General features: G+C 55.9%; 2 protein-coding genes across 7 annotated transcripts in view; both read right to left on the reverse strand.

The window, feature by feature from the left end:
* Positions 1 to 202: 202 nt before the first annotated feature.
* Positions 203 to 16,170, reverse strand: PWP2 (PWP2 small subunit processome component). The gene is made up of 21 exons (XM_036994862.2): positions 16,035 to 16,170; positions 15,045 to 15,157; positions 14,015 to 14,109; positions 13,576 to 13,675; positions 12,835 to 12,978; positions 11,875 to 12,010; positions 11,489 to 11,709; positions 11,018 to 11,161; positions 10,529 to 10,599; positions 10,050 to 10,186; positions 9,528 to 9,676; positions 9,180 to 9,327; positions 8,698 to 8,848; positions 7,768 to 7,948; positions 6,744 to 6,891; positions 6,203 to 6,308; positions 4,902 to 4,967; positions 3,770 to 3,988; positions 3,485 to 3,635; positions 3,232 to 3,306; positions 203 to 1,604 (listed from the first exon to the last, which is right to left on the reverse strand). Exons 1-21 carry the CDS (start codon positions 16,050 to 16,052, stop codon positions 1,427 to 1,429), a joined length of 2,751 nt encoding a protein of 916 aa, XP_036850757.1. The 5' UTR covers positions 16,053 to 16,170; the 3' UTR covers positions 203 to 1,426.
* A 2,867-nt stretch (positions 16,171 to 19,037) lies between these two features.
* TRAPPC10 (trafficking protein particle complex subunit 10) overlaps positions 19,038 to 24,474 on the reverse strand; it is a 132,184-nt gene continuing 126,747 nt past the window's right edge. For 4 of the 6 annotated variants that reach the window (XM_036994830.2, XM_073231267.1, XM_036994833.2 and 1 more), the window contains 3 exons: positions 21,843 to 22,020; positions 20,110 to 20,304; positions 19,038 to 19,807 (listed from right to left, as the gene is read on the reverse strand). In XM_036994830.2, the coding sequence (XP_036850725.2) occupies positions 19,569 to 19,807; positions 20,110 to 20,304; positions 21,843 to 22,020 (612 nt within the window). In that variant the 3' untranslated portion in view covers positions 19,038 to 19,568. The other 2 variants (XM_036994831.2, XM_036994832.2) reach the window with 2 other exon arrangements.

Below are 24,474 nucleotides of genomic sequence, written 5' to 3' on the forward strand. Positions count from 1 at the left end.
AGATGCCGCTGCACCAGTTGCTTTGGGGCAAGATTGGCCACGGTGGTGACGTCCAGACGTTCCTTCTCTTCTGTGATCTCTTCTGTGGTGCATTACACCACTGCAAAAAGGGGGTGTTCTGATTCCTTCAGGTACTAGCTACGATCCTTCCATTTAAAAGAATCTAGTTATATAGAGATCTCTTCACATAGAAATGAGTGGATTAACGTTTTTTTCCTTTATTTACCACTTTTCAAGTGAACAACAGGTTTTGAAAATAATTCAAATGGCCTCCAGGGCCTGCAGACACACTGGACGTTTCAACCCAAAGCTGTCACTGTCATTCTTACTCACTGTCCCATTGTTGACTTTTACAAGTACTTTCATCAAGGACGTTCTCATGGAAACAACAAATGTGAGGTATTCTACAAGTTACAACCAAAGATGAGCCTGGAACATTCTACTGTCTTCATTCCTGAACTTCATCCCAACCCCTCCACTTTTTAGCCAGAAACTACTGGGAGGCAGCTGACCCTACCCTTACCTCCCCTCAGGGCCACATCCAGGACATTAGCTGCACAGGGATGGGCTCATGCGGATGATGCTGAAACCTGCTCTATCGGAGAGAACTGCCCAAATGCACACTCTGTTTCAGCTGGGCTGGAAGCCAAGATCCTGCCTCTACCAAGCTCTTCCTGGGCACTGGCTGATGGTAAGCCATGAGCATAGAGGCATGGCCACCACCCTGGCCATGCTGTGCACACAGGGGACTTACCAAAGTGGGACCCTTCTCAAGGGGGGCTGTGGGCTGAGCAGCCCGCCCCCTCCTCCGTGTGGCTACTGCAGAGCTGGTGTGGCAGGTCTGAGTGAGCTTCCAGTCCAGCCTGGGGCTGCTGGGTGTGCTTCTACAAGGTCAGAGCCAAGCAAATGCTCCTGGCCCTAGCCCTGTACAGAGGGAGCCCTGCTCCCGTCCCACCATCATGGGGAGTGCTAGCAAGCTGGTGGCCCTGATCCCCACCACGTGATGATCATACTCAGGAGATACCATTAACGTTTTTATATCAGAGTTCAGACTTAATCTGTACTTATATCTTAGAAAACCCCATCTTTTTCACCCCCAATTTATCATCAAAAGTTCATATTAAAAATATGAATAACAATTACACCAAATTTGAGTCTATACACAGGCGCCCTTTGCTTCCCTAAAGGGTGCACTGAGGGCTCATTCATTCGCCTGAGTGCCTGAGGCTCCTGGCTGAGCGCCAAGCCTGTGCTGACTGGGATGTTAGCTCACTGCTTCCGTGCTTGCTTCTCACAGGAAGAGTAGGTCCTTGGCGAGTTTCTCTGACTCTCTGGATTGCCCTCCCACTCCTGGGGCCAGGCAGTGGAGGCTCCACTTCTCCGCGGGTCTTAACCCAAATGAACGTGGTTGCAAACATGGCCAGCTTTATGCCAGCAGCCCGTCCTGGTCCTGGTTCCCGTGTCCTCCCCCAAACAAGTGCAGACTGTCATCGTCGGACACGTCTACCTCCTCCTTGCTTGCCAGCTGTTCTGAGTGGCGTTTCATGCCCCGCTGCCTGGACACTGCGAGTGCGTACTGGATGTTGTAGCGGTTCCAGTCACAGCTGTTCAAGGTACATGGGATCAGGTTAGTAAAAGCAACAGGTTTTCCACACCATCAACTGGCACCCAGGCCACCCAGATCATAAAATAAGAGTATACAGCAAGGTTTGACTCCTTGATTTATGTTGCTTAGGGAGCATGGTACTGGTAAAGGTAGTCACATCTTGTTAGGGCTAGTGTTAGTGCCAGAATAGGTGCTATAATGAATATGGTGATTGAAGATGTAAGGGGTCTAGGGTCTAGAGTGGCTCTTTAGTAGAGTTTTACTGCATTGGCAACTGGCTGAAGTAGTCCATTAAGGTCCTACAATATTTGGACCTTTGCATAGTTGGTATACACTAGCACTTTACACTCTCTTAGTGTTAGAAAAGCTACAACTAGGAGAATAGGGACAATTATTGACACTATATTGACAATGTACATGTGTCACCTCTGTCACCTCGAGAAAAACCAGCCATAGACCCTGTGACCCACAACCCGCCCACCTTTGCTCTTCTCTTCCCTGGAGACCCAGGTCCTGCCCAGGCCAGCCTGAGTGGCGGAGGCCCTCAAGGACCCAACTGCGAGACCCCCCTCTGGTCTGTGCTCCCCACCCTTCTCTGGATGTGCCTGCCAGACACCCAAGGATCGGACCAGTGCAGAACATCACAGCTGTTGTATTTAGAGAGCAGAGGGCACTGAATTGGCTAATTTCCATGTGAGCAGAATAAGGAGAAATCACACCATCATTCCAGGGGAACAAAGCACCCAGTGTGGACAAGCTAAAAGGTGAGGACCAGAAGGAGCTGAAGCAGCACCACATCCGTGAGGCGGCATGACCGCTGTGCCGGAATCAGAAACCAGTCTAGATCCTCATCGCAGCCGGGCCTCAGATCGGTACATAAAGGCCAGCTGGACACCCGACACAGCCAAAAGTCAGCAGACACTCAAGTCCAGGGGACAGTGTTCTTGCATTATGCCAAACGAGGAGCAAATCTAATGGGGCACCTGGCCTCCTAGACGGAGCTCTGGAGCCACAGAGGCCTCAACAGAGGGAAGGCTGTCCCTAGCGGATGGCTATCAGCACAGCCCCTGGACCTTGGGCAGCCAGGGCACTCAGGAAGAAAAGCCTATCCTAGAGTTCTAAAGACTGAGGAGTCAGTCAAGGAAAGATGGGAGGACACGGGACCCCCAGGCCAGACAGAGGCCTCTGCGGGTGGACGCTGGGCAGACAGCAGGGCAGGGAGCAGACCTGCAGGAACACAGCCAGGTTCCAGGCAGCAATCCATACCCTGCTTTCTGCACACCAGTCAATAGTGGGGAGGAAAATCCCCAAGAGGCCAAGCTGGGAGGCCTTCCTGGCTGCATCTGGCCTCAGGAAAGGGGCAGAAAGTGCCTGAACCGTAAGAAACCACCTAGGCACATGGGGATGGAGGCTTCGGGCTGCACCGTGACGTGCCCACCTCCACTTTCTAATGCTAACTTCAGGCCTCGTCTGAGGTTGGCCCACCTTGGGGAGGCCCAAGGGGAGAGTTTACCGGCAATGAGGGAACAGCACCTCCAAACTGGCACAGAGAGCAGCCCTGCTGTGGAACCAGCTGATGGCAGCAGAACCCTCACCATGCCCACCGACCACACCGGTACACATACAGTTTGGAGATGTCGTCCAAGTGTCGCTGGACACTCTTCTGAAGGAACTGAACGACTGGCAGCAGCTTCCCCGCCCTGGGAAGGAGGCTTCTGTTAGTGCACAGCAGTCCCGGAACCGCCATCTGCCTCTCTCCACACCGTGTCTGCGTGTGAGGCCTCACGCTGTGGTCTACCCAGCAATGACCCCCTTCTACCTATGACCGGCTGATGGAGAGGCAGCACCGCAATGAAGGAGCCGGCAGGCATGACCCACCTGGACTTCAGCTTCTGACCATGTGCCATGAGCAGCTTCTGAGTCCATAGGAGGTAGAATTCTAGATGGCAAGACACTTCAAAGGACGAGGCTAAAAATTCGAGTACTTTCTCCACATACAACTCAGGAAGGGAGGAGCAGACAACTTCAACTGTAAGGAAAGGAGGAAAACCACACTCCCATCAGAAGAGATGACTGCAGTCTACACCTTCTCTGCCTTTGCAAAGAACCCGAAAGCCTGGCCCGGGTCCACACGCGGGTCCTCGTGGCCCCCCAGGCGCTCACTCTCATTCCAGGGCACCGACTCCAGGGCCTCCTGCAGCAGTTTCCTCTCATTGAGCCGGAAGGCCATGAGGACAGCCCTGGTGAAGTCGCGCTGGCGCAGCGCCGCCCGGATCTGCCTGGGGCTGATGCTGGTGTCCAGCTGGAATGGGTCAAAGAGCATCTGGGTGTCCAGGGAGTAGATGAGGAGCCCCTCGGTGGTGGTGGCTGCCCAGCAGCGCCCTGGGGATGAAGCGGTAGAGAGGCTTTCCATATACTTTCACGTTTCCCCATTTTCTAAAGAAAAGGTAGTAAGTACACCCCCAAGGTCTCAAATGCAACCGCACAACAGGCATGTGGGGACATCTTCCCCTTCCTCAGCCCCGGGCCGCCAGCTCCTCCCTGGAAGGAGCGCTGGGCCATTCCGTGGGAATCCCTCCAGGGCTACCGCGGGCTGTGAGCAGAAACACATGCGCGCTTCTTTCCCTTTTTGCATCAGTCCCAGCAAGCACTTCTGAAAAGGAGATCTTTCAGCTTTGCTGGGTGCACGTTCTCTACCACATCAACTCCACCACAGTGCCGGAGGAGCCCCCCAAGGCTTCAACATACAAGACGGGGCCCCCGATCTTGCCCGGGGGCCACAGCCTGCACCCGGCTCACCCAGTAAGGTGGTGCCACGTGCTCTGCACCCAGCTGCCTCTGTCCTCCGTCTGGCTGCAGCATCAGCTACCAACCCAAAGATAAGCCCACCGGAACTGTGCAGGCTGGCTCCGCAGGATGGCATTTCCCTAAAGCTCCAGGCCCTGAGGGCACAGGCCCTCCCCCAGGCCCCTCAGAAGGTCTGCTGGACACGCAGGGGCTGGGGCAGGGCAGGGCAGGGGAGCAGGGTGCTTGGTGGCAGATGGGGTCGTCCCCTGGGATGGCCCCAATGAGCACATGGGGTGCCTTCCCATCTGAAGGCCTCGGGTGTCTGAGGTGACAGCTCACTGCCATCCTCCGGAGGGGACAGAGACGACCACGCCTCACCCAGGCAGAACGGCAGGGCCTAGAGCCAGCCAGAAGCTCCGTCTGACCTTGTCCCAGGGTAGAAGTGACAGACCCACCGTGACCAGCCCCAAGCCCCACCAGCACCAACAACACCCTGCTCAGGACTCACCCGTGGGAGAGAAGCGGAGCGAAGTCACCCTGATTTCAGGTTTGAAGTGCCGAGAGCTCATGTCACCTGGAAAACAAAGGAGTTGCAGTCAGTTATGGGGCAGTACATTGCTCAGCAAGCACCCGAAAGGCGGCCCCGGCACAGCCTGTGACCCCATGTGACCCATGCAGAGCACAGCCCACCTGTGAACACACAGCAGGTGAGCCGTGTGCCGGGGCCTTCCCAGAACAGCCCTGGAGCAGCTGGCCTGTGGGCATCCAGCCTGGCCAGGCAGACAGCTGGTATGTTCCTGAAAAAAGCCTCCATCCAGCCCTACCTGCCCATTCAGCAGGCCCTTCGCCCCCAATCCCATGTCCAGTTGAGGCTTACCGGCACCAGGCACCACCCTGCAAGGCCTTTCGGGCACTTTTTATTTACAAATTAACTCTTGAGGGGTAATACTTCCATGTTATGAAATCCAACCACACACACGTGACCTGGGAGAAGTTCGCCTCCTCTCTGCCTGGCCCCAGCTACCCGGAGCCCTTCTTGGAGGCACTACATTTCCTGCTGGTACCCCAGAAATACTGTGCTGGGGGCTCTCCACCTTAGGATGACTGACATCTGGGACAAGGTCCTGTGGGTCTAGCAGAGCCCTGGTCTCTCCACACTTGATGCCAACAGCACACAGCCCAAGCTGAGACCATGAAAATGAATGCAGGCAGGTGGGAGGTACCATTCCACACAACTGGGGAGTCCTGGAGTGCTGAGACCCCAGCATGCTTGTGGCAAAGACCAGCCACCGCGGACACAGAGCAGATGTGCGCATGCTCAGAGCTAATCCATGCCCAGAGGCCCCAGCCAGGGCTAAGGCGCCCCCATTCCCCCATGTAGGAAGGCCTCAGGCACGAGCCAGGGCTGGAACCAACCAGCTGTGGACAGCCCCAGGGGCTGCGACGGGCAGGGCAGCTGCCACCATGGAAAGGCCTGCAGGCTCTTTGGCTGATGGATGCCCCTTCACGATAATCTTGGGGTCCGAGGGCCCCAAGTTCTCTGCCCTGTCCCTTTGGGGTACCTGTCCCCCATGGGCTTCCTGAGGCCAGCTGGACACCAAGTCCTCCTTGTGACCCACATGGGGGTGAGTGTCAGTCCCACAGGCTGGTGGGGAGGCTCCCAAAGCCCCCCATCTCCAGGAGGAGGCCGCATGTGTGCCGTGGCAGCCCAGACAAGGGCACATCTACTATGGCCCAGGAAATGCAGGTGGTGAGCAGGGCCCTGCTATGTCCTGGGCCAGTGGATACATGAGGGGACCCCCTGCTCACCCTTCTTTACGCCCGGCAATGGGATCACGACGCCATCCTCCCCGGCATCTTGATCAATGAGTGCCAGGTTGCCAAACTCTGTCATCTTCCTTCGGTTCAAAAATTCCTAGAAGGGCCAAAGTCCAGATGACTCACCTGTTGGAGGCAAAGGGAGGCTGCGCCCACCTCCCCACCTTGCCCACCGCCACAAACACCAGAGGAGACCCCAGCCCCGTCCGGAGCACACAAGACACAGACCCGAGGAAGTCTGTGACAAGCCCGCCCACCGAGCCCGCTCAGAGCTGCTGTGGATGGGCAGGGTCCCCACTGCTGCCACCGTGGAGGTTGGCTCACGGTGGGGTGGGGCAGCTGCTCCCCCAGCACCCCCCTCCTGAAGGTGCATCCTCAGGGTAATGGCCAGGACACCGACCCCAGAAACATGAGGAGGGAGTGGCCTTGCCCTGCAGCACGGCCAGAGCAGGTGAACCCAGGCCAGGTTTCCGGGAGCCAGGGAGTGGGGAGGGGTGGGGGCAGGGGCCCTGCAGACCCGTGTGCGCCTCACCTCCATGGCGTCTAGTGAGAGGTTGCTAGAAATCTCAAACTTCTTCCTAAGAATCTGCTCCTTGACGTGATAGATGCACACAAACTTGGACATGCCCCCCGCCAAGACACTCTGGCCGTCTGCGGAGTAGCACAGAGTGGTGAAGGCCCTGAAGCAGAGGGAACATGGGTGAGGGACCTCTGACCCGTGTCCCCCCAACCAACCAGAAGGCATTTCCAGGTGGAAGTCAGTGGGCCTGCCACCCACCACAGCCCTCGCACAGGCGCCTCCTTAGCCCTGCAGGACTGGAATCGGGCACTGACTGCCCCACTGACTCACAGGACTGCAAACAGTGACCCTGGACTTGGAAAACGATTCTTAGATGTGACACCAAAAGCATAAGCAACAAAAGAAAAAATAGAGAAGCTGGATTCAAAAAATTTGAGCTTCAGCGGGTACCTTGAGAAAGTGAAGACCACTCCCGGGCAGAAGTTATCTGCAGGTCACACAGGCTCTATCCTGAACGTGCACCATCTGCCACAAATTGCAAAGGACAGAGGGCCCACGAAAACGGGCAAATTCTCTGAACAAACGTTTGTCCAAAGCTGACACATGGAAGGCCCATCGGCCTGTCAAAGACTCTTCCATCAGTCCACAGGGAACTGTGCACAGGAACCATGAGAGCCGCCACACACCCACCAGAAAGGCCATAACGCACAACATGAGCCGAGGGGACAGGAAGAAACCTGAGGCCCCTGTGCAGGCGGGAAAGCAAATGCACCACCTCTTTGGGAAACAGTCTAGCAGCTCCTCCAGAAGCTCAACTGTCCACGTGACCCAGCGCCGCCCCTCTCAGGACACACCTTGGTGAGTGCCTGCAACACCTGTGCCTGGATGCCTGCAGCAGTGCCGCCCAAGGCCTGGTGACCCCAGGACCCCGGATGCACACACCCACCCAAGGCCCCAGTGGCTCCAGGTGGCCTCTGACTGGGCCCCTCTGCTCGGCAGGCTGCAGGGCTTCAGGGCACCCCACCCCGACACTTACTTCCCCTTGGCGGAGTGCTTGGCTGTGATCTTGTCCAGCTCCTTCCTGCCTGTCTTGAGGTCGTGTCTGCCCTCGATGGAGCCCATCTGCACGGCTTTCTCAGGGTCCCAGAAGGTGATCTGTGCATTCAGTGTGGCCACAGCCAGCTCTGCCCCATCAGGGCGAAAGGTCACAGCCAGAGCTGAAAGGAGATGCAGAATCAGGGCCAGAGAAGACCCCAGGTTCCAGCAGATGGGCCCTCACCTGTCCTCAGCCCGAGGGGTCTGGGAGGAGGGGCTGGCGCACAAGAAGCCCTGAGAAGCTCCACCCTGAGGCAACCCAGGCCCTGCAAGAACGGTGGGGAGCCACGTGGGCAGGCAGAGCCCCAGCACCTGCAGGGGGAAGTGTGTGCAGGTGGGGGCCCAGACCGGCACAAGGCACAACTGAGCAGGGGCCAGCATGGCAGGAGGCGAGGCCCGGCAGGGGTGAGTCCCCCGAAGCACAGCGAAGGTGTCTGTGACAACTGCAGAACAGGAGGAGACTGACGGGAGGCCAGCAGAGACCAAGAGCTTGAACAGAGCCAGGTAGGCGGTAGGAAGCAGAGAGCCCCAGTGCACACGCCCACACAGGGATAGCCGCACAGCACCATCTCTGCTGTGACCCATCGACCCTGCTGCCCTGGATGACAGTGGCCACCGACAGGCCTGGCCATGCCCAGGATGACCTCACTCTCAACACGGGCGGTGGGGCCCACCCACTGCAGAAAGCAGCAGGAAGCCACTACAGTGCATGCTTGATGCCGAGTAACTCCACCGGGCTGCCACCAGCAGCTACAGGCACTTGGGGTCCTAGGTTAACAGGCATGCACACCACCAAGGTGGCCGGCTGACAGCTCTGAGACCAGCTTTCCTCCCTGGCTCAGGCCCCTCCCCGCAGGCTCTAGGCACGTACCGTCAGAGGTCAGGGCCAGCGTTTCCGTGGTTCTCCAGCTGTCCACCATGTCCCACAGACGCACGGTTTTGTCCCAGGAGGCGCTGGCGAGGACTGACTTTGTTGGGTTAAAACACAGACCACTGATGGGCCCCTCATGGCCAGACAAAACCTACAGCCATGTGGAAGAGGGATAAGGAGGGCACAGCTCAGCCACAGCCCAGCCACACCTCGGGGAACGTGTGTGCTGGCCACCACTGTGCAGAGGCTGGCCACTGACACAGCTCCCAAGCAGCTAAGGCCATGGGATGAGGCAGTCTGGTGTGGGGAAGGGAGAGGTGACCAGGCCCCAAAAATATATAATTGGTGCTTATTCCTAGGATGACCTAAATCCAGCCAGCGCCCCGGGTCAGCCAGTGGCCCTTCCTGTGCAGTGGGGCCCCCCACTGCCACCCCAGCCCAGCCCCCTTAAGTGCAAGGCTCTTGCATTATGTGGCCCTTACATCAAGGAGCCTGCCTGTCTGCATGGACCAGATAAAGATCTCAAAGGAGTCCTGGGCCCCTGCGGAGACGATCTCCCCACTTGAGTCCAGAGCCACGCAGGAGAACTGCGTGGGCCGTGGAGACGTGAACGTGCGGAAGTTCCGGTACCTGTGGGTGGGGGGTGTGCAGCCTGGTTGACATCTCTCAGGGAGAGACGCCACCATGCACCACGGGCCTGAACACTGGGCTTCACGCCAAGCCTGGTGGATGCCGTGTACTTCCCAGCAAGTCCAGAGCCCTGGGCCTGGCTGACAGCCTGCCACAGAGGGAGCCCCTGCTCTAGGCATGCACCCTGGCAGAAAGGTCACCTGTGAAGGTCAAAGGCGCGCACTGTCCCATCCATGGAAGAGGTCACGATGACATAGCCAGTGCCGTTGAAGGTCACACCGGTGACCCCGCTTGAGTGCTCCGTAAAAGTGACGAAGCAGAAACCACTGAGGGTGTTCCACACCTTGACCTGCAGCAGGATGGGAGGGGCAGCAGGCCGAGCTCAGGACCCCCAACACGTGGAACCGCCACACAGTAACCCTGTGTGCACAGTGGCCACCTCCCACATGAAGGGGGGCAGGAGACCGTGGGGACGGTGTCACCCCGGGAAGGGCAGCTGCTCATGTGCAGGGGCCCGAGCCAGACTCGGGGAAGCGGAGAGCCAGCGCTCTGCACACAATCCCCACCAGCCAGCAAGTCTGTAAGCACCTCACTGCGGGACATGGTCGGGGCCTGGCATGAGTGCCGTGATCCCAAGCTGGGCCCCCGGTGCCCTGGCCAGCAGCACGGGGCCAAGGCCCGCATCCCCCCCACCAGCCCATTTCCGAGGTGCGGCACCTCACCTTGCCATCGTCCCCACCGGTCACAATGTACTGCCCGTCAGGGGAGTAGGCCAGGGCCACCATGCTGTTGAAATGGCCCTGCTGCTTGAGCACGTAGGCCTCACTCTGCCACTCCCACACCAACAGCTGGCCCAGGCCTGCGGGGCACATGCCAGCTGGGGACCCATGCCCACCCCACCCTCCACCTGGGGAAGAGGACCCAGCACAGACGCCGGTGTCCCGAATCCGCAGAGTGCCAAGGCCACAGCGGGGGGCAGCTGACGGACACCGGGACTCAGGCGCACAAGGACTCACAGCTCAGAAGCGCCGCTGCTCCATCATACGTGAGCTACCCAGCCTACCTACACGGCTCACAACAGGCCCTGGGAAGGCATCCTCCTAGGGCAGGGGCACGGCCCAGTGCCACGGGGGACCTCAGGCAGGTGGCCCAGCGCAGGAGTCCCTTCTTGCTCACATGCAAGCCAGGCCCCAAGACAAACCTGAGCAGCCAAAGGCGATCCAGTCCCCGGAGCTGTTGATGGCAATGGAGGTGATCCTCTGGTCTGAGATGCTGAGCAGGAAAGCAAGCCTCAGTGAGCCCGGGGGGAGCCCCCGGCCCTGCCCTGCTGGGCACTCCCGGACACAGCCAGACTCCCTGGCCCCTGGCCACCTTCTCCCTGCCCCTGCTAGACAGAAGATCATCACCCAGCTGACCGGAGACCCCAGAGCAACTGTGCTCAGAACCTCACAGCAGCATGACTTTGAAGAACCAGTATGCATCTCCTGCACATCACAGAGACACAGAACAGAAGGAGCGGTGCACAGAGGATGGGGGCGCTTTGAGCCACTAATGACAACTGCCTGCGTGGCGACTCAGGGAGGATGGCACCCGAGTGGAGGCAGGCAGAACTCCGCGGTCCCTCCAGCCCCTCCTGCCTCCTACCCACTGCCCTGCCGGCTGTGCGCGTGCCAGAGAGCAAGGTGCTCACCTCAGGGAGTGGATGAGGTTGAACTCTGGGAGCTCATGAAGATGGAAGATCCCGGAAGCAAAACCAGAGACCAAGAGGTGGGTCTTCTTGTGATACGCTGCAGCTGTCAGGTTGTTGAAATCTCCCTCTTTATTGAAAAAGCACCTGCACAGATGGGCACAGAACTGTGGGAGGACCGGGGAGCCAGGCTGGCCCCATGCCCCGACCAGGCCCCGCTTAGGACCCCTAGGCCACAGGCCCGCACAGAATGCAGGTGGACACCTGACCACACAGGCCTCCTGGCCCTGAGGACGACTCCCTATCTCTCAGGCCTGCAGCTCTCCACCCCCGCTGGCCACCCTGGCTGCACGCCTAGGACCGCAGGCAGCCTCTCCGCTGATCCCAGCGCCTGCACCTCCCTGGCTGGGCTCACGGAGAAACCCTACTCTCCGTGCCGCCAGCCTCGCCCCCCAGCCCCTTCTAGAGACCTACTTGGCCAGCTGCGAGTATTTCACTTTGCCCTGGTGCTCCTCCGCAGCCGGCACAGCCTTCCCACGCACCGTGGTCTCCTCGCTGTCCTCGTCCCCCTCGTCCCCCTCCTCCCTCCGCAGCAGGTCTGCCTTCCAGCCCGTGGGGGCTTTCAGCCTCAGGCCCTCAGGAGGCGTGTCACACTGCCATACACACAGGGCTCCGTCCTGGCTGAGCGTGTACAGCTGCAAGGCAAGAACATGGAGCGGGCGTTGGTCACCTTGACCCCCAGCCCCTCAGCTGAAGCCTGCCCCTGGGCCCTGGGAGCAGCAAGGACCTCGGGGAGGCCCGGCACCCCTCATGCTGGGCCCAGTGCCGTTGGGGCATGGGCTCCAGGCGCAGGTACGTACATCCAGGCTGCCGGATTCGAAGAAGCAGGCTACAATGGCATCCTTGTGGCCCCCCAGCGCATAGTAGATGAGGTTGTCCCAGCGCTCGGCCCCAAACACCCAGGTGGACATATCTCTGCTCCCGACTGCAAAGCACCTAGACAGAGGAGACACAGCACGTCCAGTGCAGGGGGTCCCCAGGGTAACACGCCCAGGTCTGCCATGCCAGCTGCATCCACCCGTGCTCCTCCTGGACACAGGAGCCCCAGTGGGCACCTGTCAGTCGCCCGCAAAGCAGCCCCTCATGGGGGCAAACAGGGGAGCCCACGAATGGACTTCTGAGCCTGCTGGGTCCCACTGGGGAGCTCCTCACCCTCAGCCCCCATGACCTGCCTGCAACTGGAGGGAACTCCAGTGTAAACAGAGGGGCAGGAAAGGACGCTGCTACACTGAAGCAGCAGGATGCTGAGTGTGGGGCACCTGGCCGCCCCTGCCCAGCAACCCACTCCCAGGAGCAAGACCAGTCTCCTGCTGACACACTGCGTGCTGCCTGGGGACTGCAAGGAAGGTGACCCGATGTACAGGGCAGCACAGTCTCCACCTCTCCCTGCCAGAGCACGGGGAAGCTTAGAAAGGCCAGCAGCTACCAGGGGCCTCTCACAGCTACGAGCAGAGCCGGAGCATGCCACATGCACCATGCAGGGAGAAGTCTGCCAACGCCCGTTGGCCACAGCTGCTCTGGAGGTCTGTTGGCACAGATGGCCTCGCGCACTGGTTCACTGCACTCAAGGGGCCCAGTCCCTGCTCTCTGGTTTCCAGTGGCACATGCCAGGCCGGGCAGGCCACATTCACAGCCAGGGCCCATCCTGCACCAACCCCACACCAGGTATGGGAGAGGCCACCTCAGAGCGAGACCTCTGGACTCACCCGATGCCCAGCAACCCCAAAAAGAGGCCCCCAGCCCAGTCTGCTCAGCCTCACCGGGAGTCATCGGTCCAGTCAATGCATGTGGTCTCATCGTAGGGGCCAAAATAAGTTTTGTCCAGGACGAACGCATTGAACTCCCGCTTCTTCCCAGGGGCGTGGTACATCTGAGCGATGTTGCCTTTTGTGACGACGAATTTCCTGCCACAGGAATGGGGACCCTCAATACTTCCCACCCACCAGAGTCCTGAGCATGCCTCAGAGCCTCCAGGGGCAGCTCAGCTGCTCTGAGGCCAGTTTCCCATGAGAGGAAAACCCAAGACTGCCTCTCACTGGCCCCCAGGGCTTCTCTTCTCCTGCGGGGATCAAGGCCCAAAGGGCAGGTAGACAGTCAGGAGGAGGCAGGCAGACCCTGCGGGCACCTGGGCCCTGACATGCCTGTGCCTGAACACAGGCCCCTCAGCCTCCTGCCTGGGAGGTGCTCACCGAGGCCAGGCGACTGGGACACCCCTGGGTGGAACTGAGAGGAGGCACAGGCCATGTGACACCTGCCCCTGATTCCATCCTTGGGTTCCTGGGTTTGGGTGCCAGTCACCCCTGTCTGGAGGCTGGGAAACTCTCTGAGAGCCACGCCTGCCTGAGGAATGCTTTTGGAAACAAGCTCTTGGACCTCCCCTTGACATGCGACAGCCCACAAGAAGGCAGCAGGGGCCGTGCCGCAGGAGCCACGACAGGGGGAAGAGCCCTCCGGGTCTGAAGGGCCGACACCAGTCCCCTGCCCAGCCCAAAGGCCCTCACCTGCCATCAGGGGAGAAGGAGATGCTGTGCACAGAGCCCTTGAAGTGGAAGTGGTGGAGCACGGACCTGTAGGCCAGGCTGACCAGCAGCGCGTCCCCGCCTGAGGAAGGAAAGCGGCGATCGGGCAGCCACCCACCCAGCACGCCGCACACTTGCGGCACTGTGTGACCCACAAGCAGTGGGTCTCTGTGTGTCCCCACAGTAGGCACCAGGACTCAAGGCACACACCCAGCAGGGGCAGTTACACCCCACACGTCCTCACCCCAAAGCCCACCAGGACCCCAGGTGCAGAAGCAGCTGGAGGAGAGGAGCAAGCAGGCCAAGATGCCCAGCAGGACAGGGTGTTGGCCTCATGTCACCGACAGCCACCTCGCCTGTCTCCCAGCTGGTCCCATCCGTCCCCACCCTGCAAGGTTGTCTCTTGACAGAGGGTAGTTACCTTCATCAACAATGATGGCAAGGCGGCCATCTGGGGACAGCCCCACACACCTGACATTGTAGCGCGTGGCCAGGGGCAGAGTGCTGGATCTGTTGCTGAGACGAAAACCAGAGGTGTGGCTGCCCTCCTGGGGGCCTGTGGGCCCCACCTGGACCACCCGCCCACCTGCCCCGTCCCCCTCGTCAGTCAAGCCCCTGGCCAGAGATGCTCCCTTGTCCCCTGCCTCCCCAGGAGAGGAAGTCAGTGACCCCCAGAAGACTCAGCAAAGCATGTTAAACGTCTTAAAAATGGGCTTTGGATATGTCAGTTTTGCTTCTAGAACTGCATCTCAAAGAGGACTCTGCAAAACTGGAAACCGACAGATTAAAATGAGGGATTAGCATGGACAGCACATCGTGTACAGAAAAAAAAAATGTGCAAAAATGGAAAAGTAATGTTAAAAGTGAGTAATCATTGGGCTAAATTCTAATTTTGTTATTATTTCACTTTCTGATTTTTCTTCAATGAATGTGTGGTCGTTACTCTAGCTGGACCTGTCGTTTCAACAAAACGTGAGCAGTAATGGCCACGCCTACAGCTGAATTGGCTCCAGTGCTTTAGGGACCCTCGGAGGCGGCTCAGGATACCAAGGCCTGCACAGCACTCGCCCCGACCATGTGTCTGGGAAGGTACAACAGCCCACTTAAGTCCTTTTCCCTGACAAGCCACGAGCTTATCTGGGAGAAAGCGTACACCCAGGCAGACAGGCCCAACTCGTGCGAGTGCCTCTCTGGCTGGTGGGAGCCCAGGGCGGCCTCACACCCTGTGAACTCTACCTTGAAGGTAACGTCAGTGACCTCAATACACGGGGTTTAGCCAAGGGGCTGGAAGCAGCTGGGACGCCTGTGACCCACTGCACTACAGGCCCATCACTGCACAGACCCTGTGGCCCCCTGGGGCTGCCCCATTAACAGGTTACTATTCAAAAGAAAGTGAGGAAACACCCTCAGTGTTTACATGCCAACTGCACCCATCATTTTAGTGCACTTACTTTTTAAGGTCAAATTCAGTGACTCTGTTTCCCACAGGACTGATAACTGAATTCCCATCACATGTAAAATTTAAGTTTCCACGCCGATAGACAGTCCCCAGTAAATTTGAAAACTGAAAGAAAAAAAAACGCATCTTAACAGAAGTACAGAATCTCAACTCTGGAAAAGAATGAGGCCTCTGGTCAAGGACACGGCAGAGTCTCCCGCAGGGTCCCCTGTCCTGGGGCACTCCTGAACACCTATGCGGCCTGGCCCTGGGAAGAAGTGAGCCCAATCCCAGGGTCCCAAGTCCCACACAGGGCCACAGTGAGCCCTGGCCACAGGCGGGTCTGCAGGTGGACAAGAGGGCAGGGCCCCGGCTCAGGGAGGGAAACGGCCACAGGGGGCTCACGGCTTCGTGGGCAGGATGACCTGCCAGCACCGCATTCCCCCACCAGCTCCGCCACTGTCACCGCTATGAGCCCCTCACATGCGGATGATGGGAGACGGAATTACATACAGGGCGGCTGCTGTACCGGGGGGCCCGGGCCCCAAGCTGAGGGCAGGGCCTGGAGGGGCCTCCGGAGGAAGCTGCCGCACGCACCCGGGGCAGCGGCGTGAGGCACGCTGACGAGCGCGCCGGTGTCCCCAAAGCGATGGTGTCCCCCAGGGAGGTGACCCAAGGCACGGAGGGCGCCGGCTGCAGGGAGGGAGCCCGGAGGAGCCCTGCGGCCAGGGCGGCGGAGGCGCCCCGCGGGAGGCCCAGCGCCAGTATGCGCAGGGTGACGTTTATGTTAAAACAGCAGGAAGGGTGCGCCATGTCCCACGACCCTGAGAGCGATCCCTGCGGCTTGCCTCGTGCCCGCCGCCCGCAGGGCCGCCTCCTGCGAGCCCCCCGCGGCCCCTGGAGCCGGCGTTTAGGGGGAGCGGCTGCCGCCCGGCACAGCCCGCCGGCCCCGAGGAGGCGGGTGTTGCGCCCCCTCCGCCCGCCCGGCCCCGCGCGAGCTCACCCGGTACGCGAACTTCATCGCGGAGCCAGCGCCGCACGTGCACCGTAGCCTCGGCGTCCTCGCCCGCCCGCAGCAAGCACTTCCGGGGCGGCCCGCGCCGCGGCGCCACAGCGCCACCCGCGGCCGGGAGGAGCGACGCTTCCGGAGACGGAGCCCGGCCCCTGCCCCGCCCCGGGGTGGAGCGCGGGGCGGGGCCGGGCCTCAGCAGCGTGGGCGGGAGGCGCGCGGCATCCCGCGTTCCCGCACCGAGAAGGGCGAGAGGGCCGCCCCCGCGTCTCCGCATCTACTAGCGGTGGACCATGAAAGGGGGCAGGAGACGGCCAGCGATGCCACCAGACACCATGTAAGCGGTTAGTGACTGCCGGATGTGCGGCTGGCAAACACGTCTACAAGAAACCCCAACTTCTAAAAATGTCTTTGCTCCTCCCTAATGTTCCCCCCAAAATAAATCAACTGTGCTTCGAGTCAGGAACAAGGAAACTGACGTTACACCCTCAATTTTCACACCCTACAGCAAATGAAGTTCAAAACAGCAAAGTTTCTTAAAATGTGTATTTTCAAATGCTTACATTTTTAAGTTTCAATACAATGGTTTTTAGTCTGACTATATTACAGAATAATGTGAAAAATGACTTTCATAGTAAACCATGAAATGGAATTAACACCTGCAGTGTCAAAGTCACCAACTTGTCACCTTTTCCAGTCACAGAATCCCAGCAAATTGTACTAACATTCAGGTCTTGCAGCCTGATGTATATAGGCTGAACACATTTAGAGAAAGGGACCTTTTCATGGAAAATCAAATTTTAGAATTAATGTAGGATTTGCAAGATGACAATTGACAGTAAAACAGATCACCCTAGTTTGTTCTTTCTTAAAAAGTGTAACTTTTCATTGTATATATACCTGGAGTGTTCCGTTTTATAATTCCACCTTATTTTAAATCCTAAATTGAAATAGAAGTCTGAATTTTCTCTACTGTTGATGGGACATCTATCCTCATCAACTAGGACTTACTAAGGAATCCCACTCACTACTGCCGTGGAGACAATGAAGCTCTAGGTATAAGTCATTTTCAGATAAAACAATTTCCATATTAGAATCAGAGGAGTTACAATTTTTCAAGTCATAGGATATCCCATGAAATTCACCAAAATTTTAACTTCTTTTCCATTTGTTAGTATTTTACATGTTCCACATATATTTGTAAAATGGCTGCAGATGCTGTTTTTTAGAGGCACATTCTGTACCTGGCTTCACAATTACATCTTTACCAAAAAACCCAACTTACCTAAAACACATTGTCCTATTTTATTTTAAACACAACAAAAATCCAAACACCATTTTAGTTCTAAAAACTGAACTTTGAGGTGATAATTGTTTTGTGTTAACAAAAAACAGAGGCGTCCACCTAAACTTAGGCTGCAAAAGATATTTTTGAGTAACTGGGGCAAAAAACAAACCTATGATAAATTTTACTGTTTTCAGACAGTAAGAAACCAACATGAATATTTTGGATTTCCTCTTCAAATTTCCCCTCTAAATATACATGTAATTAGAGAACGCCACCCTGGCATTAGGACCCAGACACAAAAATCAGAACTAAGGTAACAGCTGGGTCACTCTCCCCCTTCCAAAGGTGGGAGACAGGCTACCTCGAGATGTTTGTTTCCTTGGCTCCCAGGCCACCCCCGCAGGTTAGAGGCTTTTCGGATGGAATCAAAGGGCAAAGAGCCTTTCACTGACAGGGCCTGGCAGAGCTGCAGGGCAATCAAGTTTCACAAGGAAACAAACTTACTTTTTTAGAAACCCTAGACCATCTTTACATTCTTAAGTTCCAGTCTGCCTAACTAGTTGACCAAGATTATTACTTTTAAACTGCACATGAGGAAGATAAATTTCTGCAAAGCTAACATACATAAATCTTTACAGACTTGTCCAATTTCTATAAATGAAAGAGACACAGGGGTGGGTGTGGGGATCACACCAACTTTATTTGCTGAATGAAAAGACAACATACAGAAGCGTGGAAAGACTGCTCTGTCCATGTTTATTCTGAAACGTGCCTTCTCACACCCACACCACTGGCCTCATTGAAGCTGGTGACAAGCGCGGGCCAGTGGCAGCTGAACAGGCCTGGCTCACACATTTGAGATTATTCTCAGATTTTATTGAGGCATTATTTGAGGCCCCACCCTCTGCCAACCCAACTACACTTGCCTGCATTAATCTGATCAAGTTCATCCCAACCACACTTTCCCAGTGAATTAAGAGTTCTCTATTTCATATGTACAAAAATACATTGCTTTGGAGAGCTGGAAAAGGTTTAATACATACAATAGTTATTTACAAGCTGTGACTTTCACACCAGTAAAAACAAACACACATTTATTTTGTCCTTGATTTTTGGTGCAACTTATACATAAACATTACATCGGTTAGTTTGTACTTTTAAAAATAATAAATCGATCATATGTACAATTAAATTTACAACTGAAAGCAAATTAATCCGTTGGTATGATATGACTACAACTTAGTCGACCAGCAGAGAATATTCTAAGACTTCCGTCCCTCCTATAACCAGACTGGAAATACACTGAAAGGACACCCTCTAGCCTTCACTTAAACGGAACTTCTTAACTTCAAAGACGTAGGGTGCAAAAGAAAAGTATTGATTACACAGTTACAATTACATAGACTTTAAGTGTAAAGATGAGAGAAAAACAATACAACATATTAACCCGCACGTATATAATTAAAATAAATATATTTAATTCCAAGTGCATATGATAATCAACATTATGGGGGAAAAGGGCCTCAGAAACATTTACTCTGAAACTATTTCAATACCAAGTTATTACTTATGACCTGGTCTAGTCTCCTTAAAGTACCTTTAAAATGGCTCCAGCTGCTGGGTGCCCCAGGTTCGCCCAGTCTGACATCCCAAGGCACAGAAGGGGCTAGGTTCCCCCCCAACCCCACCCCTCAGCCCACCCACCCACCCTAAAAGGGAGTCACTAGAAAAGCACAACTAGAAGATCTGGGATACAGAACTGTGTTGTACCCCTTAGGAGACTTACAAATTCACCTGGTCCAGGAATTGGGCAGCTGTGTGACCAGAAAGGCACACACATGCCGCCAACAAGACTAACACCTGCTGAGCATCACCTGAAAGACACATGGACTTCCACAGAGACCCAGCAGGTGAGAGGCACTCAGGTGAGAGCACTCAGCACCTCTTCCAGGAGCAGGGCAGGGTGACGGGTGGGGGAAGCGCGCTCTGGGCAAACACTGGAGGGCACCCGACACAGGCAGGGAGATGAGAAAAATAAGTAAACGGACACCACAAACAACACAAAAATAATGACATAACCCAGCTGCCCAGCTGTACACTGAAATTCTCGGATGTTTCCGTGGCCAAGCGGAACCCCCAAAAGTCTGGTTAGAGCTAGCATGTTACAATGGAGAGCAACTGAGTCAGGACCCCTCGGCACCCTCGCACAGGCCCGAGGTGTAGGTCGGCCAGAGGCGTCGTCATGTGACACTGACTTCGAGGACATGGTCGTCTCTGCTGGGGATGACCAGGATCTGTGCCCCTGTGCTGGAGTTGAAGACCTGGCCAGGCAGCAGCGCCTGGAGCCGAGGCATGGGCAAGCCCTTGTGCTCGCTGCTGGTGACCGAGTGCACGCTGCCCCTGCTCTTGATGCTGCTGCTGTCCGGCTGGTCATCCACGTGCTTGTCCACCGATAGGCTGTCGTTTTCTATCCAGCTATCTGAAAAACGCACAGGAAGTGAGATGCAGGCCACGGACACCAACCCCTCCTCTCCCCAGGTGGGGTGGGCCACCCCAAGCGGGCATCCAGTGCAGAAGATGAACCGAGGCAAGCCCTTCGGAGAGCAGCCGGCGCGGGCCCTTGGAGCAGGCACCTGAGGCTAATGCTGACTAGGTTTGGGCATTATGTTCCATGGGCACCCAAAACAGAGGACAGCATTCTGTACGATGCTGGCCCCTCAGCTCTCTGTGGAGCCACCACTCCGCCCCATGAGTGTACACTTGAGCATGCCGAGTCCTTACCAGCGTCCAGTTGGGTGGAGTGCGCAGAATGATGTGGGAGGTATTTAAACAGCCTGACGTCAGGAAGCGGCAGGTAACCCGCAAAGAGGGGCATGACCTCCATGTGCACTCTGTGAGTGGCCTGGGCAGCCACGGGCATGGCAATGACACCAGAGCTTTTCCCACACACTGCCCAATTGCTACTGTTGTCCACAACTGAAACAGAGGGGAACCACTGTTTTGGCCCCAGGAAAGGGCATCTGGTATACATACCAAAGTAAGAGCTACTCGTTGCCTCACACTGCAGCGTAAGGCTCCTGTGCCTCCATGTCTCATGACTGCACCTGGAAGTAAAGGTGCAGGTTAAACCTAAGATATGCACTCTAGGCACAGGGAAATCAATTTTTTCTCAAGCTAATAAATGAACAATGATTCAGTTTTGACGTGCAATCTTTTTGAAAAGTTCATGTGTAATGCTTCAAGAGTCGGCTTGCTCCGGCTGTTAAATTAGGAACGGGGATACAATAGGGTGGGGCTTGTTCGGTCAGCGCCGGTGCCAGAGCAGTGGGCCTGACTCCCCCTCAGCCACTCACACAAACCTCCCAGCGGGAAGGGAAGAAAATGTACGTGAAGCACTCAGAACCTCTCCTAGTTCATCAGCATGTTAACACCCGGCAGTTGTTATTAACACGACTAAGACACAACCTAAATGTGTTTCAATGCCATTCACACAGCTAACTGAGCAGTCGGCTGAAAGTAGGTAGGGCAGGATCTGCGTCCTCAAGCAGCAGATGGCTTTGCAGACAGAGGTCACAGGACCCCTGTGTGGCCCACACAGCCAGAGCCCAGCAGCATGTGACTAGAGCTCCATGAACACAAAGAAGGGACTACAGAGGGGAGGCTTCCTGCAGGGGGACGTGGAACTTTTGAGGATGAGGGATGCCAAGGGACAGCATCTGGGAGGGACACATGGTACAGCAGTTCTCAGAGCGTGATCCTCAGGGCACCTGCGAGGCCATATCCCTGTCTCCTCACTGTGGGACATGTGCCCCGGTGGGGAAAGCGTGGGCCTGAGCGTGAACCGAAGCACAGGTACCAAGAGTCGTGGCATTGTCTTCTTCGCCACCACAACCCTGCAGTAAAATAATTGCCAGTTTTACTTAAGAATGCCCTTCATGTAGTAATAAAATTAATTTTATTAAATTCAACCCTTAGGTACACCTTCTTTTTTAACTTTAATTTTGAAAGGATTATAGACTCTTAAGGAGTTGCAAAAAGAGAGCAGTTCCGTGCACCACAGCTGCGCTGCTCCTGTCACAGCAAGTGGACGCGGGCCCAGCACAGTCCACCAGGCCATGGGGCTCACCGGGCTTCACCAGCCACAGCTCCTCAGTCTGGGCACTGCAGGCATTTTCTTTAAATGAATGGTGTGAGCCTGACATTTCAAAGATGATGCCAATGATACAGTTTGTAACTCTGACCAAACAGTCTTGGAAAATGTGCATTTGCCACTGTGGGCTTGGTAGCATCCGGGTCCTCAAAGACTATCCTGATGTGTCCACCATGAGCCCGAAGCCTGTGACCAGACACTGAACACTGAAAGGCACCAACATCTGGAAGGCCCATTAACCCAGGAACCATGTCTCCCACACGACTGATGCCTGGAGTCCCACAGCAGTGCCCGGGGCCCTGAGCGCCCGGCGCCGGCTCACAGGGCTAGCGCCACAGCGGGGAGCTGAAGCCTTCAGACCCACCTTCGTACAGCAGCTTTGTTGAAAAGTACTCATCAGATTGCGTCAGCGCGTCATCCCTGTCCACCTCCAAGAGGTCGGAGAGCCGCGTGATGGCCACCTCCAAGGAGCACAGCGAGCCAGTCCTACAGAGCTCCGCCCCCAAGGGTGGCCGTATCTCAGCCTTCACATTATACAGTGTCTGGCCAAGAAAGGGAAGAACAGGGAAGCATGAGTGATGTGAAGCGATGTTCTGCAGCCTTGGGGCCACCCACACCAGGGGAGGTGGCAGCGAGCATGGGCTGGGTGGGGAAGCACCGAGCTGAGCGTCCCTCAGGGACTGCAGGTGTGACATCCTCAGAAGCCCACCTCCAGAGCCTTAAAATCTCTTCTTTAAGCTATCCACTTGTTGGTGGGCACCAGAGGAGAAAGGAGAGGCCGAGCACCTCATCTGCCACCCCCAGATTCTGGGTGATCAGCGCTCTGGCTGCTTGCTCCTCTGCAGGGAGTGTTTGAGAGCAAGTCCCAGACAACTTCTCATTTCAGCCCCCGTACCTCAGCATTACAACCAAACACAACGCCACTGTCCCAGCTATCAATGCCATTCCTGGGGTCATCCAGTTAGGTGCACAGCCAGCCTTCTCCGTGCCTGTCTCCACAACCCACCTGCCCAGCAGCCATGCATGCCTGCCCAACATTCCCCCACCCAGGATGAGCAAACACCCAGACCTGCATGGGACCACAGCCTCTGCAGAATGCTGTCACAGTGGAGCTAGGCCACTCCCTGAACTGCAACCTTGGCATCCATTTTGTTTGGACAAGTGACCTGCAGGGGCCGTCCTCAGACGCTGGCCCCTCATGAGAGTGTGTACCCCAGGTTAGCAGCTTGCAGAGTCACAAGCAGTGTTAAGTTCCTAGTAGGCTTCCTCAATGGCCCCCAGCCCTGCCTCCCAGCACCTTCCCCTTATGTGCCCCTTAGGTAAGACCACCGTGGGGTTTACCAAAACCTGCTCTAGTGGTCTGAACCCAGCCTGAGCCCTGGAGCCCCAGAGCCCTGCACCCGGGCCTGATAGAGATGTGCACCCCAGGTCCCACCACACTCTGGCCACGCTCTGCCACAGCCTCCCCCTGTGGCCCCCAGAGGCTCGCCATACGTCGAGGACCTTGAGGAACAGACTTTCCTTTGTCAGTTTTCAGGGTCTATTGTTGAACTGGAGTTCACTGCCTGGCACCCTGTGCTCCACATAACAGGTGTTCATTTACCAAGTCTGAGCAGGTATACAATTATAGTAGAACCCAGTTTAAAACTGTTCTGTTGGTACTATAAAATGCTCAAAGAAAAAAGATTTCAGAATTTTAGAAACAATTTTTTTCTGGAAGCTAATAAGGCTGACCAGCAGGCCTAGACGGGCCCTGCTCAGTGATTTTCCCATCAAATTACCAAATACATCTATTTGGAGGGGCAGACTTGGAGTGGTCTGAAGGGGGCCGTGCTGGATTTTATGTGGCTCTCTGATGACACAGGCCTAGAAGATGCTGGCCTGTGAAGATGCAAAAGTGTGCAATCCCAGAGGCAGGACCAGAACCACAAGTGTGCCCCAGGGGCTAGAGTGGTGGTGAGCAATGAGGGACCCTGTGCAGAGACAAGGGCAGCATGGACGAGGCCAACTGCAGGGTGTCCTGCCCCAAGGAAGCTCCTGCCTGGGGCCTGCACAGTACAAAATGTTCCTGAGCTCAGCCAGGGAGTGATGTGGGGCATCCAGCATGGCCGTCTGGCTACATGGCGGGAGGGTGCAGGGGAGAGGCTAAGGGGACTGTGGACCCTCAGTCGGCAGTGAGGTACGTCCCTGCACCTGACAGAAGCTGCTGAGGCCGCGGGTGCAGGGCCTGGAAATACACCTCTTCAGGAATGGGCTCTACCCTTACGGCCCACTGATTTCTACGAGGGTGCCTGACCATCCTATGCTGAGGGAACAGTCTTTTCAATAAATGGGATAGGGACACCTGAATAAACCCCTGGAAAGGGTGAAATTTGGAACCCCTCCTCTCACCATATACACAAGTTAACTTAAAGAAGATTGCAGACCTCCAATCTAAGAGCTAAAAGTACAAAACTCTTAGAAGAAAACAAGGGAGGAAATCTCTGACACGGGATAAGCAGAAATTTCTCAGATCCCATACCAAAAGTACAAGCACTGAAAGAGACTGATAAGTCAAACTTGAAAGAAATTAAAAACTTTTGTGCTTCCAAGGACACCATCAAGAAAGTGAAACTACAACTCACAGAAAGGGGAAAAGCCTCAGCAAATCATCTGTATGGTAAGGGACTGGTATCTAGCCTACATAAAGAGCTTTTACGACTCAAGAGTAAAAAGGCGACACTAATAAGAAATGGGCAAGTATCTTTCCAAAGAGGTACAGACGGTTGGTAAGCACGTGAAATTCGCTCATTGCCATCTGCCATCATGGAAATGCAACCCAACACTGAGATACCACTCCCACACGGGGCAGCTACGATCAAAAAGACAACAGGAACAGCATGAGAATGTTGAGAATGTGGCCACTGGATCCCTCATAGGCTGCTGGTGGGTATATAAAGTGATGTCTCTTTGAAAAAGTTTAGCAGCTTCTCAAAAAGCCAAACACAGAGTCACCA

The sequence above is a fragment of the Manis javanica genome, chromosome 3 (genome assembly GCF_040802235.1).
Source record: "Manis javanica isolate MJ-LG chromosome 3, MJ_LKY, whole genome shotgun sequence".
NCBI lineage: Eukaryota > Metazoa > Chordata > Mammalia > Pholidota > Manidae > Manis > Manis javanica.